We start from the raw sequence: 17,244 nt of genomic DNA, 5'->3' as shown, positions 1-17,244 counted from the left end.
CTGTGTTACCGCTATCTGTATTTTGCACACATGCAGTATCATACATTGTAGGTGTAATCATGGATATCATATACTCGATCTCAAACATCATGGACTCCGATGACTTCAATTGATTATGACGTCGGACGAGGACACGGACAATACACATATTGATGTTTTCACACTTTAAATGATGGCAGTTTTAAAACAGCTACATGTACCAAATTAGCTACAGAACAGTAGCTCTCCGAAAAAATATTGTGAAAGAATATATGTTAAGAATTTTTAAATTAAATTTATGAGACAGTAACACAAGAATACAACGATATCATGTTTCAACCGTGCGCACCTTTTTGTGCGACGTAAATCGAAGGTTTTTATACGGGGAGGATCTGCAGCTCTCTGTTCCGTCACAATATTTTTTCAGAGATATATCAAGTTATTCTTTACACACTGATTTTGACTACAGATTACCCATTTTACCTGATCGAGAAATAACTAACGGCAGGTGTGGCCAGTCGACAGGGGATGGTTACTCCTCCTAGGTATCTGATCCCACCTCTTGTATACACAGGGGTCCGTGTGTACTCAACTCTCTATTTTGTATTCTTTATAAGAGATTGATCACTGTTCATTATCACCTTCTGGTTAGACTCCCTGTCATCTTTTTATCAGGACTGATCCTTTTGACATAATGAAATTCAATTGATATTTTGAATGAAGAGGAATACATGTTGGTAAAATTACGATTGACCAGATGTAAAGATAGAACATCGAAAGTGCATAACGGGATAGAAGTGTGTTTTGCATTTATTTGGTGGTTATTTGTTGATATTCAAACTTAATACGAGTAACAGTGGATGTGTGATTGTAAGGAGCAAATGAGATACCTTAGGAAAACTCCAAACTTTTCCAAAACTTCTGCATAAAAGGAGACATTACAACAGTAACAACTATATTGTTGATTTCTATTAGCTCACAATCAGTCACTTAGTTTGAGATAGATATTAATTAATACCTCGTACGTTTTGTTGTCGTTAATACATATAACAACAAAACTAAATATGACGCCACATTGCACGCCGCTGTGGCCTAGAGGTTTGAGCGTTCATCCTGCATGCGGAAGGCTGGGGTTCGAATCACGGCCGCCACAGACCCAAGTCGTTAAAGCAGGTAGCGACAGTTCCATCGCCAAACGCTCGGCATCAGGTGTGAATGCCCCGTGTCACAGTAGGTGTGGCATGCTAAAGAACCTTCACTGCTCATAAGCGCCGAGCATAGGCCTAAATTTGAAACTTTTCACCGGTCTTGGTGACATCTTCATGAGTGAAAAATTCTCAAGAGAGAGAGAGAGAGAGAGAGAGAGAGAGAGAGAGAGGAGAGAGAGAGAGACGTTAAGCAAGATACAATCAATCAATTAATCACATTGCACTATTTCAATCATCTGTGTTATATTCCCGCGTTAAATTATTAGGCAGATAAACTACCATGTTTTAAGATGTTAAAATGTTTCGACAGTTGTTCGTACAGATCCGGATAATTTTGGAATTGTCTGATTCTATGTACCTATTACATTTGTATGAATAAATCTGTCCATACTGCTGGTGGACAGTTAGTCCCCGAGGGTCTCTACAGCCCAGTAGCTAAGTACTTCGTTACTAGCTTGAAAATACGGATGTATATTTAATTACTGGGATAAAATTTAGAAATTCATTTCAAAATTAAGGATTATCTTCCTCATGCATAGCTCTTATCCATGGACGAATTTGTCTCCAGTTTTTGGCACTCTAGTTTTCCTTTTAGCTCTTACAGGTGTATTGTTATTTCGGGTTTCCAAATTTTTGTTGAAGCATCACTGAAGAGACATTGTTTGTCGAAATGCGCATCTGGTGCATCAAAATTGATACTGTATAAGTTTTACATACAAATAAACATTGACTGCGCTCGCTCCAACGGTAGCACCCTACATATATCATTCCTGTCTGACTGAGTTACGTTTTAAACTAACTTGTTTAGGTTCTATGCTGATCGATTTACATTTTTCTGTCGGAGTTGATTACGTTTTAAACTGACTTTGTTCTATTCTAAACTGACTATTTTATATTCCTGTTGGACTGGGTAACATTTCAAACTGACTGTATTAAGTTCTAAACTGATTGGTTTTTTTTCTTGCCTGATTGGTTTATAGTCTTGGCGGACTAGGTTTTGAACTGACTGTGTTACCTTCTAAACTGTCCGGTTTATATTTCAGCCTGGAGAGGTGCCGTGTTTAAGTAATTTGGCATCTATGTGATACCCATGTTCACATAAGATGCTGTTATCGAAGGCTGCAAACCATTTGAGTTGTCTTTCATTGCTCTACAATTACTTCCCTTGGACATATATAAATTAAGAACCCCGGATTAAATCAACCTTTTCCATTTATAACTGCTACACACAGGTTGGTGTTCCCCTATTTCATAAGAATTTGTATTTAATATCTGAATTTTCAAATACACGAAAAACCTCCAATTTGGTTTAGCACTGTTGTTTATTGCGTTTAATTGATATATTTGTCATATTTTAGCGCATAAGATGTAAAGATGGCATCGGATTGTTTGTCTAATTTTACATGTGTCTCTGATTACCGGTTATGCTGGTTTCCTCATTACATTTTTTAATTTTTTTTTTAATTGATTAAACATTGATTGTTAAATTTTCTAGACATTTTGATACAGTGAAAAGTACGTACAATGGAAAACGATTCGAATTAATAATTTTTATGATTGAATACCAATCTTAATCGGGAGGGGGGGGGGTATCGTACAAATCAAAAGGAATTTATGAATTCCTTTTGTTCGCATGCAAACTATTACAGATATATTAATTATAAAATTGTCCCTACAAGAAGCGAGTTAGTCAGACTGAAATTTCTGTACAATGTAATGGTTATATCGTGGTCATAATATATTTACGCGCGAGCTACACTCGTATGACTTGGCGACTAACGTCATAAATTCAAATTGGGATCGAGATGCGAAATTTTTAGCTACTGGGGTTTTCATGGATAACACGTTGAATATGTTTTACCTTTGTATGCCTAGTCAATACCCTGGTGTAGTTACCTGGACTAGAAATTATCTTATATCTGTTAAGTTGATTTACAAACTAAATACATAGCCGCTAGCAGTTACGGGATTTCGGTCAATTCTTTCCTATAAGCAATATTCATTACCTCAGATCGAAAAGCTACAGGTCTGTATTATTCGATTTTCATTTACCGATATATGTAGGTACATGTATATGATTTAAATGAGTTGAATTTTCATTGAGGGAATCATTGCACAAGGCGGTCAGCTGTCATGCCACGCAAATGACAGACATCTGACCAACCACCCAAAAGGGCCAAAAGGGGGAGACGGCCAAGCCATGCCATCGCCTGATCCACAACCTGACAAGGATAAAAGTCGTCAATCGATGGAGATCCCACAGTACCCTTCTCATTCCCAGTTAAGTTTACCGGCCGGATACAGAGAACCAATTTCACTTCCCCCACAGCAGAGCCCATCAGGGGTACAGCAGCCATCAGAAGGTAATGATGTTGTACCTATGCAATCAGTGCATAATTTAGGCATGCATGTTAGCGAGTCAGTTAGGCACAATATAGTGCAAGGGAAATTTTTCGAACTTCAATCCCTCATCCCATCTGCTGGGGGTCATGGGGTTAATACAAGTCAAAGAAACTTGGTACTCACTAGTGCAGGGGAGATAATCACCAAAGACGCGACAAAAAAGATTGAATCCATTGATAAATGGACTGATGCAATGCTTATATTTGCATAAATATATCTGGCCTCGCACCCTGCTAAATCATCTGAGTTACTAAAGTACATCCATACAGTAAGGCTAGGGGCAGCAAGAGGGGCAGTAAGTTGGTTTGATTATGACACCCAATACCGACTTCGCAAGGCTATCGATCCAGTCAGCTCCTGGGGGGAAGTTGATACAGAATTATGGCTACTTTATATGTCACCTAAACCCTACATTCCATCACAAACAACACAAAAGTGCTTCGACTACAACTTTTAGGGCATTTGCACAAAAATGCAATGCCATTATTCTCATTCGTGCACTCGTTGTAGTGGCCTGCACCCGCAAGTTAATTGCAATCCAAATAAGCCCCAGTTCTATACACCTTATGGACAAAAATCGGGTCAATCATCTTTTCGTTGCCCAAGCCCCTCATACACCTCGTCCAATCACCATGCAGGGTTTCAAAACCAACATCAATATTGGAGACAGCAGTCACCACAACCACACAAATTCAGTAATGCAGGCAACCAAAAACATATGGGAACTAGGAAAAACCCCAATCAATAAATCGGTGCTAAAAAGTACCTGGTAAACTATCCCAATAGATCTGTAGCAAACAAATTATTGTCAGGATTTTCTTTTGGATTCCATTTATATTATTCAGGCCCAAGAACCCATTTAGAAAATAGTAATTTAGTTTCAGCATGTCAACATCTCCACACAAAAAAAATAAACAATGAGGTCAAATTAGAAAGGATTGGAGGACCATTTAAGAAACTGCCTATATCTAATCTGCGCATATCTCCTGTTGGAATTGTTCCGAAAGGTGATAATTCAGGGTGGCGCCTTATTACTCATTTGTCATTTCCTCCGAATAATAGCGTGAACCTGTATATTGACCCTTTAGAATCCACAGTGCATTATACATCTTTTGATGCTGTTGTCCAAATGTTAGCTAAAGTAGGTAGGTAGGGGGGCTTATATTTGGAAGATGGATATTAAATCAGCATTTAGACTGCTACCTATTAATCCTGGTGACTTTGACCTACTGGGAATCAAGGTAGATGGAAATTAGTACATAGACAAGTGCCTTCCAATGGGTTGTTCTGTATCATGCAAAGTTTTCGAGGAGTTTGCTACTTTTTTTACAATGGGTTGTGGAACAAAAGAGTGACTTGACTACCATGATCATTACCTAGATGATTTTATTTTCGCTGGCAAGGATTTTTTTTTAAATTGTTCAAAGTTAATGGTTACATTTCAACAATCAAGTCAGGAATTAGGGGTTCCATTGGCAGAGGACAAATCTTTAGGTCCCACACATAGTCTAGTGTTTTTAGGGCTAGAAATTGATACTGTTGACATGATGGTACGGGTTCCAACTGCAAAGTGCATAGAACTTAGTCTATTGCTAAAGCAACTTGTAAGCAGAAATCGGGTAACGCTACGGCAATTACAGTCAATGTTAGGGAAGCTCAATTTCTTTACTAAAGCTATTGCACCAGGTAGGACTTTTGTTAGGCGAATGCATGATGCAACCAATGGTGTGCGGCAGCCACACCACTCAGTGAAATTGAATCAAGAAATGAAGGAAGATATGCACTTATGGTTAACATTTTTGCAAGAGTTTAACGGGAAAGTGTACTTTTGTAAGTCGGAGTGATCTTCCAACTTAGTGCTAGACTTGTTTACAGACAGCTCAGGTGCTAAGGATCTGTGCTGTGGGGCATACTTTCAAGGGGAATGGTGCTACTTTCCTTGGCCTTCGAGTTGGGATAGATCAGACATCCTTTCAGACATGACAACACTTGAGTTGATCCCAGTGGTATTAGCCATAAGTCTATGGGGGATAATTCTTGAAAATAGGAAAGTACTGTTTCACATTGATAACCAGGCACTGGTCACTATCCTCAACAAGCAAACATCCAAATCAAAAAGAGTGATGAGTTTGCTCCGTCCTTTCATAATAAAATGTATGTTGAACAACTTGTTGTTCAGGGCAGTATACATAAATACGAAATTTAATGAAATTGCTGATTCAATATCTCGTAAACAGTGGCAACGCTTCCACCAGGTCGCACCTCATGTACATACCTCACCATTGAGCGTTCCAGCCAGCTTCCAGTCTCTCATCTCCAAGCTGAAGTAAACAAACTTCTCCATACAGCCCTCTCTGGTTTATCCCACTTTGTAAAATTGCAAGGCTACCAAGATCCGACCAACCAATTCTTGGTGACTAAGTTATTGCAAGGTCTGAAACGTATTGCCCATACGCAGGATTGCAGATTGCCAATTACAAAGCAACTTTTGCAAGATATAATAGCAATACTGCCCAGTGTATGCACAAACAACTATGAAACACTATTGTTTGCTGCTGTCTTCACTACTGCCTTTCATGGGTTCTTGAGAGTTAGTGAAGTAGTTGTATCACACAAAAACAATCAAAGGGTCTTACGGAGGGAAAATCTACATATTGATCACATCAATTCATGCCTGCAGATGGAAGTAAAATTTTCTAAAACTGACCAAGCTGGCAGGGGAACAACTTTACAAATCCAAAGCACGGGTGATATTGCATGCCCTTACAAAATACTCACAAAGTTCTTGATGATGAGACCAGAGCATAAAGGTCCACTTTTTTGTCATTTTTGTGGTTCCTATGTTACTAGGTATCAATTTACATCTGTCTTGGAAAAGGCAATATCAGCTCTCAAATTGGATACAAAAGCCTATAAATTTCATTCCTTTAGAATAGGGGCCAACACGGAATTGTCAGTAAGAGGGATTCCACCCAGTGTTATACAATCCTCAGGAAGATGGGCATCAAAACTTATATACGCATACCAAAATTTTAAAATCAGTATCGTGTAATTTCAGATGAACAGTTCATTTGGATGTTTGGGTCATCTATCATAAAACGTGCACATGTAGAGTCATTACATAGGCCTGGTGGGACCAATCTCAATTTAGAAAGAATAAAAGTTTCATTGTGGTGGCAGAGTTATGGAGGACTTGAATTGATCAAAGCGATTAACAAGATAAAAACCCTACGGCAAGTAGGCCCTTCCTCTACCGCCTTCTTAATCCACTGTGGCGGTAACGACTTGGGTAAAACTTCTGTGAGAAAAATAAGATTGGCAATAAATCAATTGGTTCATTATCTAAGACAAGAATTTTGTAATGTACACATCATATGGTCTCTTATTTTGCCCAGAATTGCCTGTCGATACACACAAAACACAAAAGCTATGGGAAAAGCTAGAAAACGAATTAATTCCTTAATCAGAGTAGAGTGTGCGAGGTTGGGGGTTCCATCATTCACTACCCTGACATATCCGACCATCCTCAATTTTTTCAATCCGATGGGGTATATTTATCACAATTGGGCAATCAAATATTCTTGAATACCTTGCAAGGCGGGCTGGAATCTATCATGAAATTCAAGGCCCAAGTTTACCCTCCACTATAAGTTTTCCCACACGTAACCTGACAGGACACGACTGCCGCTCTTACCCCCACCCAACCGGTGGTGGAGACCCAACTGATAGGGCATTGGTGCAAAGCTCTTGCAGTTGAGTCTTTTGGCCCAACGAGCGGCTTATTATGTACATGTGAAAAATATGACACTTGATTTGAAAATTCGGCTTTGATTTCTGCTCCTCCCAGGTTTAAGGCCATGTTTGTTTGATGTGTTTGAATATCAACCTTGACCTCTCCATCTCCCAGGGTGAAGGTCATATGTTGAATTTGTTTTTGAATTTGACCTTGACCTCTGTATATCCCATGGTCAAGGTCATCCCTAATTGATGTTGACATTGAGATGATGCTTTTGGGGCTTGCCATTTGTGTGAGGCAGCCCACAATTTGAACTTGATTTGTTTGCCTTTGATACAAATGTACTTTAATCAGCCCTGCCCTTTATCGCCAAATAAAAGTTATAAAACACGTATTGCTTGTGTCTGTTTGCAGTTTCTGAAATAACTAGCGTATGTTTTACTCTGGCTGGTTTATATCCCTGTTAGACTGGTTTACGTTCGAGGCAGACTGATTATATTCCAGCCTGACTGGGATACATTTTACACTGATGGGTTTTTGTTCCTGTACATCTGACTTCTTTATATTTTTAAATGACTGGGTTACATTGTAAACAGATTCGTTTATATTTCTGTATGAATTACGTTTCAAACTGATTGGGTTACGATTTAGATGAACTGGGTTTTCTTTCTGTCTAAGTGGGTTTGGTTTTAAAACATTTTGGTTAATTTAATGTTGAATCAGTTGTTGGGGGGGGGTTACATTATTATACCCCGCGAACGAAGTCCAGGGGGGTATATAGGAATCACTCTGTCTGTCTGTCTGTCCGTCTGTCTGTCTGTGCAGATTTGTGTCCGGGCCATCACTTCTTTGTTCTTTGACATAGGCATACCGTATTTGACACATGAGTGTATCGCCATGAGACGATGTGTCGGGTACCTTCATGACCTCTATATGACCTTGCACTTTGACCTCAACGTGAAAATTTATTATAGGGTTTTGACATAGTCATACCATAAGACATGGGTGTATCACTGAGACTATGTGTCATGTACATTCATGATCTCTTTATGACCTTGACCTTTGATCTCAAGGTCAAAATTATAGGTTGATACCATGGATTTGTGTCCGGACTATATCTTCCATTTTCTTCTACAAAGGTATACCATATTTTTACACTCAGCAAGAGGTAATTTATACCTATTAACAACGGCCCTTGGAAGATTGGGGTAAGCGGTGGATATTCTTCGTGAGCATTGCTCACAGTACCTCTTGTTAACATTATATACAATGTACACGTAACTTGTTATTAACATTGCATGGTTTCTCCAATATTTTGTCAGTTTTGGGCTTTGCACCCATTGTATGCCTCTATCCTGACCCTGAGGTTATAGGTCAAAGTCAGACGTTTCTTGATTCAACTTGTATAGTTCTACTCTGTCAAGTCTCCTCTGTACTTACTAGAGACTACCAAGGGTGTTAAAATTGCTTCAAGACTACGAATATATATATATAAATTTTTGCTCTGCCTGGTTGTTCAAAATAACCGTTGTTTTGCTTGTTTGCAGATTTTCACTGTCGAAAGTCCGACATAGACAAATTTTGAAATAATTCCTCGAATTCTCAACAATGTCTTTTTGTACTGGTTTGAACAGTCTGCACGTTTTTATAAGCTTCTTGCACGAAACGAAAGGGTTTGTACGGAACGATGAAAGGTTTGCACAGAACGAAACGAAACGCTTTCGAGGTGCAGTAGCACGCTTCAGTGTCTGTAACGTCATACTTAAAACAGTATTGCCTACACTTACTTTGATCTTTTGAAAACCCTTAATTTTAAACGACAAAGTATAGATCGTAACTCACTTAGGCACTTCGGATAAAAATTCATTCTTTGGTTTTGTATTATTTAATTTTGAAAGACAGGTCGAACCGAAGCAATTGACCTGTTTGTTTTCTTTCAAGCTCCTTTAAGTCTCGATACCATTCATATCAGCACTTTTGGGAATTGTTTCCATTGATAACATTAGTTAAAATGTAAAGTGGCAATCAAATAAAAGCCATGGATAAGATGAATACTGTAAAAAATTGGTTAAAAATGAACTAAATTGGATCCACGAAATAAACAGCACTGAAAGATAAAAATAAATAAAAAACAAGACATAACTGCTGCACACTAAATATACAGTTCAATCAAAACTATATCAACATCATATATAAAAGTCTGTAAGTTTCTTACATGATATATCTCTGCCCTTGATAGTTCCTGTTTGGTATATAGGAACAATTTGACTTATTAAACTTGTTGGACCAAGTTTATGTTTTCAAATAAAAAATATGTTCATCAAAATTTGTTTATCGGAACTGTCTGTATAATGCAAAGACCAACCCATGTCTAACTTGTATATTCTACGCAAATTCCAAGGTGTATTTTTCACCACAATAGAGGTCAGCTAATCCGGATATTTGAAATCATTTTTGCTGAAGGTGTGAAAATCGACAGGGACAATTGCGATGTGATTACATTTTGTCTCTCAAAAATGAATGCAGTTTACTTTAGATTTAAAATTAAGACAAATACAGCAACACAATTAGAATTAGATGTTAGATATGCTCGCATACACGCATATATAGTTGAGAATCTGTTGACCATTACTGTAGTTGATCATTATGTGTTTTATCTGTTCATTTATATTTTGATTGATTCTTTTTGTTTTGTATTGTTCCGTCTTTATGCAAAGTGACGGGTTCTTATGGACTGGCTAATACGATGTTTAGGCGCACCCTCTTCCCGCCCGAGAATATGTTTCAGTCTTGCCTGACGAGAAGTTTTTAAATCATTTACCTGTTGTCATTCACGTATATAAAATGTACAGGATTATTTAACCTTTGTTTTTTAAAAGTCCTGAATATACAAAGTGCATATTCATTTCAACGACACTCAGATTGAATGTACAGTTTCAATGAATTTAAAAATCCAAAGAAAAACTCTATGTAATTACGCGCCTGAGAACAAATAACATAGTGCAGGGCAATTATTCAAGTTTTTGAAATTGATAATACTCTGAAAGAATTGAAATTCTAAGAATCAAACTTTCTTTTCGAAGAATGAGCAAAATATTCTCGAAAGGGACGTAAAACAATAAACAACATATACTTCACATAAAAGTGTTTCGTTCTTTTATTCAGTTTGTGAGTAAAATGTCCAGAGTTTACACATCGATAAATTCTTTAAAAAGAATGTTTAACCCTAAAGTCAATTTCATTTTATACATCAATTAGAGCAATGAATTAATAAAAGTAGAATAATTAATATTCCATAACAATTTTGGCATCTTTTTCTTTTATTTCCGAAGTTAAAAAATATTCATTTGTTTTTATCTCAACGTGTTCATTAGTCATTGATCTAATAAGTAAAAATGAAATTTACTTTAGGATTAAAGTACCTGTGTTCAGACTTAAGTTCAGCATCGGTCCAAACCTCAAAATGGAAATTCCCGAGTCTTGTTTTTAAATTGAATACAAATTATGTGGGCAGCCATTTCAGCAACTGTGTTAAGACTTAACTTAGGTATTGGAGGTGGATAAATATAACGTTAACACAGAATTAATGCAAACTCACTTTTGAAAAATAGTTAATCACAATGCTAAGTTTAACTCTGAAGAGAACACCACTGTAACACCATGTTAGAGGTAATCACTTTTCGAAAAGGCGGGCCCTGATGATTAACTTTCTTTTTATGATATTTTCAATGAAAATGAGAAACCATTTAAAGGATGCAGTAAGATATTTAATAAACAATACAAGACGTATATCTACAGAAATATATCAGAATTTAATAAACTTTTTTGTGTTTGTGACCGCCTGGAATTGGGTATGGTGTACCAGAGTTGCCTGGAATTGGGAATGGTGTACCGGAGTTGCCTGGAATTGAGTATTGTGTGTAGTTGGGATAGCTGCATGTGTCGACTTGGCCTGACACGTCTCTTCTACAACATTTGCCGCCATATGGACAAATGGTATCGTCGTTACAGGCTCTTCGTCTTGGGAAGGTGATGTAGTTATAATTACAGGAACCAATTCTTTGATATTCTTGTGGAATTTGACAACGTCGTCCATAGATGAAGCTGTAACAGCATTTCTGAGAACCGGGGCAGTTATCATCGTGATAGCAGTACGCTCCCATTTGTAGACGGTCAAACATATTTGAATATGAGCAACTTCCATATTTTGGAGCTGTTAAAGAGAATATACAGTTACTTATAAAAACTGACATTCATAAGTTGGAATTTACCACATCTAATTACTATTTTACCGAAATGTGAATAGCGCATATAGTGCATTTATGTCTTGTAAATCAAGGATTTAGTTTATCATTTTGCCCTCCACCAAAGATGTTTTGATTGAAGGAAAGGTGAAGACAACGAAAAGTTACCAATCTCATAACTCCTATAAGCATTACAAAATAAAGAGTTGGGCAAACACGGACCCCTGGATATACCAGAGTGAATACACGAAACACAAGAATTCAAATTTGGGTGGTACAGTCTGCATTCATTTCATACTTATTACGTATATCACCATCTAAAGTATAATGCGGTTTGTACATAGATCTGGAAATGGTGTATATTAAATATCACATCGTTCGTATTAAGCTATTCAAATACAACTTATTATTTATTTCCACTTTGCCCGGTGAATACTTTTATGAAAGCTAAAGTTTGATTTGTAAAGGAAAAACTTTTCCGAGAATACACAAAATATTGCTGAATATCTTTTTTCTTGCATTTTAGGTGTTAACTTAAAGATCTTAACGGTATAAATATTTGCTTATCAAAGCACCTAGAGATAGTCAGTCAAATAAAACAATCATTCGACAGGTCCCACATCAAGTATTTCCGTCCAGTATCTGCTAATGTTATTAAGTGTGTCTCTACGGGTCCATGTGCAAGATGTTAAAAAAACCCAATGCAACCGCAATTTCTACTGGAGATCAATCGAATTACTCGTACGAGCTGGTAAGATTTTGTCTATGACCAGTTTTGACGTTTTTTCTTTCTAAAGGTAATGATATTTAAAACATAAATAATTGATATTGTTGAGCTTTTCATGAAATATTGCGTGGCAAACTGGGAACACTCATTGCATGAGAACAGTTGCAAGTGATTGACGGAAAATTGGGACTCCTAGGGAAAGTTCGTTCTCACTTAACTTTCTTGTTCAAATACATTTTAGGAAAATGTTTCAGAAAATTACTTTTTCTATACATTTTCTATACCTTTATAATTGTATTAAAGGCTCTAAAGCTGAAACTGTATTCAATTGTTATATATTTCTTTTCAATTTTAGCAGGTGAAAGTTCCATGCTAGGCATTCAAAATATTTTATAACAATTAAGGTTCGTTTTGCATGATAGAAACTTTCAAATGAAATTCATACCACGATAAATAGTTAAACCTCCAACGTTTCCGCCCATTCCTCCACCGCCCATCATCCCACTGTTCATTCCTCCGGCGCTCATCATTCCACCGTTCATTCCTCCGGCGCTCATCATTCCACCGTTCATTCCTCCGGCGCTCATCATTCTACCGTTCATTCCTCCACCGCCCATCATCCCACTGTTCATTCCTCCGGCGTTCATCATTCTACCGTTCATTCCTCCGGCGCTCATCATTCCCCCGTTCATTCCTCCGGCGCTCATCATTCCCCCGTTCATTCCTCCGGCGCTCATCATTCCACCGTTCATTCCTCCGGCGCTCATCATTCCACCGTTCATTCCTGCGGCGCTCATCATTCCACCGTTCATTCCTCCGGCGCTCATCATTCTACCGTTCATTCCTCCGGCGCTCATCATTCCACCGTTCATTCCTCTGCCGTCCATTATTCCGTCGCCTCCTCTAATCCCTACATGACCTTTGGGGTAAGAGTCACCACCATAGTCACCTCCAGCTAAACATGATACCACTATTGCGCTCAACACAACAAAGGTGTTCATTTTGGCTGTAATGTGATAATAATCGCAATAATAAACACAACATTCAATATGATAATGATTATGAGAAGAATAATTAGAATACCCACAAAACATTAATGGGATTGATTTGTTTTTTGAATTTCTTAATGCAAGTAGAGAAAATATTTATAGCTTAAATATTGTAAAAACATTGACATTAAACAGATTGATAGAAATACGATCCAATATGTAGTATTCATTATATAAGATATTAAACTTTATTATATACCCATCAATGTATCGTTCTTTGATACTGTGGATTTCACGGTGTGTGATCCGGTTTTCCGGATCACCACACTGTGGTTTTCTGATTCCGTATCAGTATCCTCTGAAACTGATCCCGTCACAATGCAACAACGCAACGTTATTTGTGGAAAATATTGACCACGTTACAAAACAAAAAGTATATCTGTGTACACAAAACATAATTTCACTGTATGTCTGTATTTTTTGATAATTTGGATTACATTTAGTATCTTATAAATGCGGATTTAAAATACATAGGGGGTATATAATAAATTTATCATTACTACAGTAACTTGATCCGAAGAGTTGGATCACGTCTCGTTGACAGGCGCAGATCATCAGATCAAACTCGACGCTTCGCGTCTCGTGTGATCTGATGATCCGCGCCTGTCAACTCGACGTGATCCGACTCTTCGGATCAAGTTACTGTAGTAATAATATATATGTATATTCAGATATTTGCAAGATTATGGGCGAATTCTATTATTATTGAGCACGATTTGTTAGAACCCGTTCCACCTGACTAACTACATACATTTGTTAGAACCCGTTGTACCTGAATATCTACATACATTTGTAATTGACTTGCCCTTGTTTATACACCAATTTGAAATCCCTCAAATCGACATTTCAAAGAAGTTGCGGTATATTTAACTGAGGCGTGTATATCTTTCATCAAAAAGCTGTTATGGAAGCACAGATAATATTGATATAATATTTTTCTTTGTGTTCCTCAGTTAGCTGACCTGTTTTTATTTTCTTCTGAGGCAGGATTTATTCAAAAGCTTTTACATGAGAAGAGGAAATATTTTCTCGTGGCTTTCAATTCGACATTTAGATATACATGTATTGGGGTTTTATCTATCAACAATAATCATTTTCATTTATATGTTGATTCGATATATCCAATGGACCTCGAATTCAAAGACAACACAGAATCTTCCACACCTGTTTCATACTTAGGTATGTCATTGTTAATGACAATCTAACAACTCAACTTACTGACAAAAGGGATGATTTCAGCTTCTGAATTGTCAGCTTCTCATATTTAAATAGCAATATTCCATTATCAGCTGCATTTTGTGTTTATGTCTATTAAACTGATTCGATACGCAGCAGCTTGTTCTGTTTATAGTCAATTTTCAAATCGAGGCAAACTACTGACAAAGAACTTTATGTTACAGGTGTTTCAACAGTCTCAAATAAAGTCAACATTTCGCAAATTCTAAGCTCATTGTAATGATCTAATTTGTCAATACAACCTGCGATTGGGTTAAATGTTGTCCGCTGCGTTTTATACCAATTGTTAGGCCGTTCTATACACACTGATTTTAGTACAGATAATTCCGTTTAACTGATTAATGAATAAGTCTCGCAGCGGGTGGGACCGGTTAACATGAGATGTTTATTTCTCTTAGGCACTTTATCCCACTTCTGGTATGTCCAGGGATCTGTGTTTGCCCTACTCGTAATTTTTTAAATTTTTTTTTATAGGAGTGATCATTGTTCGTTATTTTCACCTTTCCTGATTCGAAAGGACGTCGGTGATTATAATTATACTTTTTCTCATTTTGAATTAGGCATTGTTCATGTAATTGTAGTGGCACAAAACATAGATTGCATCATCCCTTGGTGTTATGTATTTGTTGTATATGCAATACAGACGTTAATTTCCTCCGTAATTCAACGACTTCCGTTACACTTACTTTCCTTTATGACTGGTTTATATAATTACAGTCAAGGGATATCACAACCACTCTTTTGAAAAATCTACAACTCGTCATGTTCAACATGTATAAATTAATAAGGCCTTCGTCTATATCAGAATCCTATGCGAACCCTTCCTGAGTTTTCACGTACAGTTTCTTTATACTACATGTCGCACTGTAATTATTTATTGGATCATGTCTTATAGAGAAAAAATCTATGACAATCTGCAAACAATGTCTCTATTCTTATTTTTAGAGTTCGAGATATTTAAAAAAAATGAAATTGAAATAAAATCAAGTCTCGCAAATTTCTTTAAATACCGTGTGCAGTACGTAGTAAAGTATTTCGTACAATTATAACTATTGATATCAATGAAAGGTAAGAAAACGAACAGTGATCAATCTCATAGATCCTATAATATATCTAAATTAAGACAGATTATTCGATGATAAACCAATTTCCGTAAGTTTCATGAAAAAATACTTTCCAATAATCATCTAGGAAAGAAAATTTCCAGACCTGAGTAAAACAAAATATCTGGGAATTCTATCTTGTCGAAAAATGTAGTTTAAATTTCTACAAATTAAATTTGCGTTTCCCTTTTTCGCATTTATCAGGTTGCATTAAGTACATATACAACATTTACAAACATAGCTACTGTCCCTGCAGTATACCAGAGAGAGAAAATTGTGTCACAATACATTGCCATTTAAGAATTAAAAGGCCATTGCAAATTATTTATTTCCTCATATATCAGCACATGAAAAGATATCAAATACATACCTTATATTTCGTACGATTCCGTTCAGACAGTGGGATACTTTGCTCTGGAGAGCTGATGCCTTTTATACACGATTGTAACAATAGTCAATCAGGACCTGTGATCCAAATGGTTTATAGAAGGAAAAGATTTGACAGAATAGGTCAATCTATCTCATGCTGTCCACAGTGTTGGTATTTCATTTCACGTACATGTGTTTTTGGATTGTTGGTTTTTATTGAATTTAATCATGCATTTGAATATTAATTTCGTAATTTAACTTCAATAAAGCGTTTCTTTTGTTTGAATTTGAAAGGAAACAAATTAGAAGATATTTTGACGCATCAGAAGAAAAATATGTAAAGTTAAGGAACGTTTAGGAGATGGAGAAACTGCAAAGAATACAAGCTATGCGCAATCATCCTGATGCATGAAGATGTAAATGTTATTTCTTGCAACAATTTACTTTTTACTCTTAGTACACTAGCATGGGATAAAAATCAGAACTTTCTCTGGTTAGTCAAATTCAGGATTTTGTGATAGGTGATGCGCAGCTTTGTTTATTTAACTCCGTCACTTTGGTCACAAACTACTATTTTTCATTTTGGGAATATATCCTTTTTAAAAATATCTTGTTTAATTTAAACATGGAAGAATTTGTAGTCATTGCAATGTAAAATGTATACGGTACCAATTTTGATGCACCAGATGCGCATTTCCACAAATAATGTCTCTTCAGTGATACTCAAGCCGAAATTTTGGACATTCAAAATAACAATAAACTTGTCAGAGCTAAAAGGAAAACTAGAGCGCCAAAAAAAAAAAAACTGGAGCCAAATTCGTCCAAGGATAAGATATATGCACGAGGGAGATAATCCTTAATTTTGAAATGAATTCCAAATTTTATACCAGGAATTAAATAAACATCCGTGTTTTCAAGCTAGTAACGAAGTACTTAGCTACTGGGCTGTAGAGACCCTCGGGAACTAACAGTCCACCAGCAATATCACAAAACATTGTTTGAAGTTTGCAAATGTATCCATATTTGAAAGTTTAAACATTATAATCTCGGACTTTCTTCAACATATATTGATGTTTTTTGTGTAAACAAAACCCAAAAGGTAGTGCATTTCATAGTCAAGCAGAGGGTAAAATCCATTGTATTGATGAAAATGTAATATATTCATGCAAACTATGTTTGATATTTCGCTT

General features: G+C 36.6%; 1 protein-coding gene across 1 annotated transcript; it reads right to left on the bottom strand.

The window, feature by feature from the left end:
* Positions 1–11,071: 11,071 nt before the first annotated feature.
* LOC125655943 (WAG22 antigen-like) lies at positions 11,072–16,242 on the bottom strand. Its single transcript, XM_048886481.2, has 3 exons — positions 16,056–16,242; positions 12,743–13,303; positions 11,072–11,539 (listed from the first exon to the last, which is right to left on the bottom strand). The coding sequence occupies exons 2-3, from the start codon at positions 13,296–13,298 to the stop codon at positions 11,139–11,141; spliced, it is 957 nt and encodes a 318-aa protein (XP_048742438.2). The 5' UTR covers positions 13,299–13,303; positions 16,056–16,242; the 3' UTR covers positions 11,072–11,138.
* Positions 16,243–17,244: the final 1,002 nt, after the last annotated feature.

The sequence above is a fragment of the Ostrea edulis genome, chromosome 7 (assembly GCF_947568905.1).
Source record: "Ostrea edulis chromosome 7, xbOstEdul1.1, whole genome shotgun sequence".
Lineage (NCBI taxonomy): Eukaryota > Metazoa > Mollusca > Bivalvia > Ostreida > Ostreidae > Ostrea > Ostrea edulis.
This window is presented reverse-complemented; position numbering and strand designations above follow the sequence as displayed.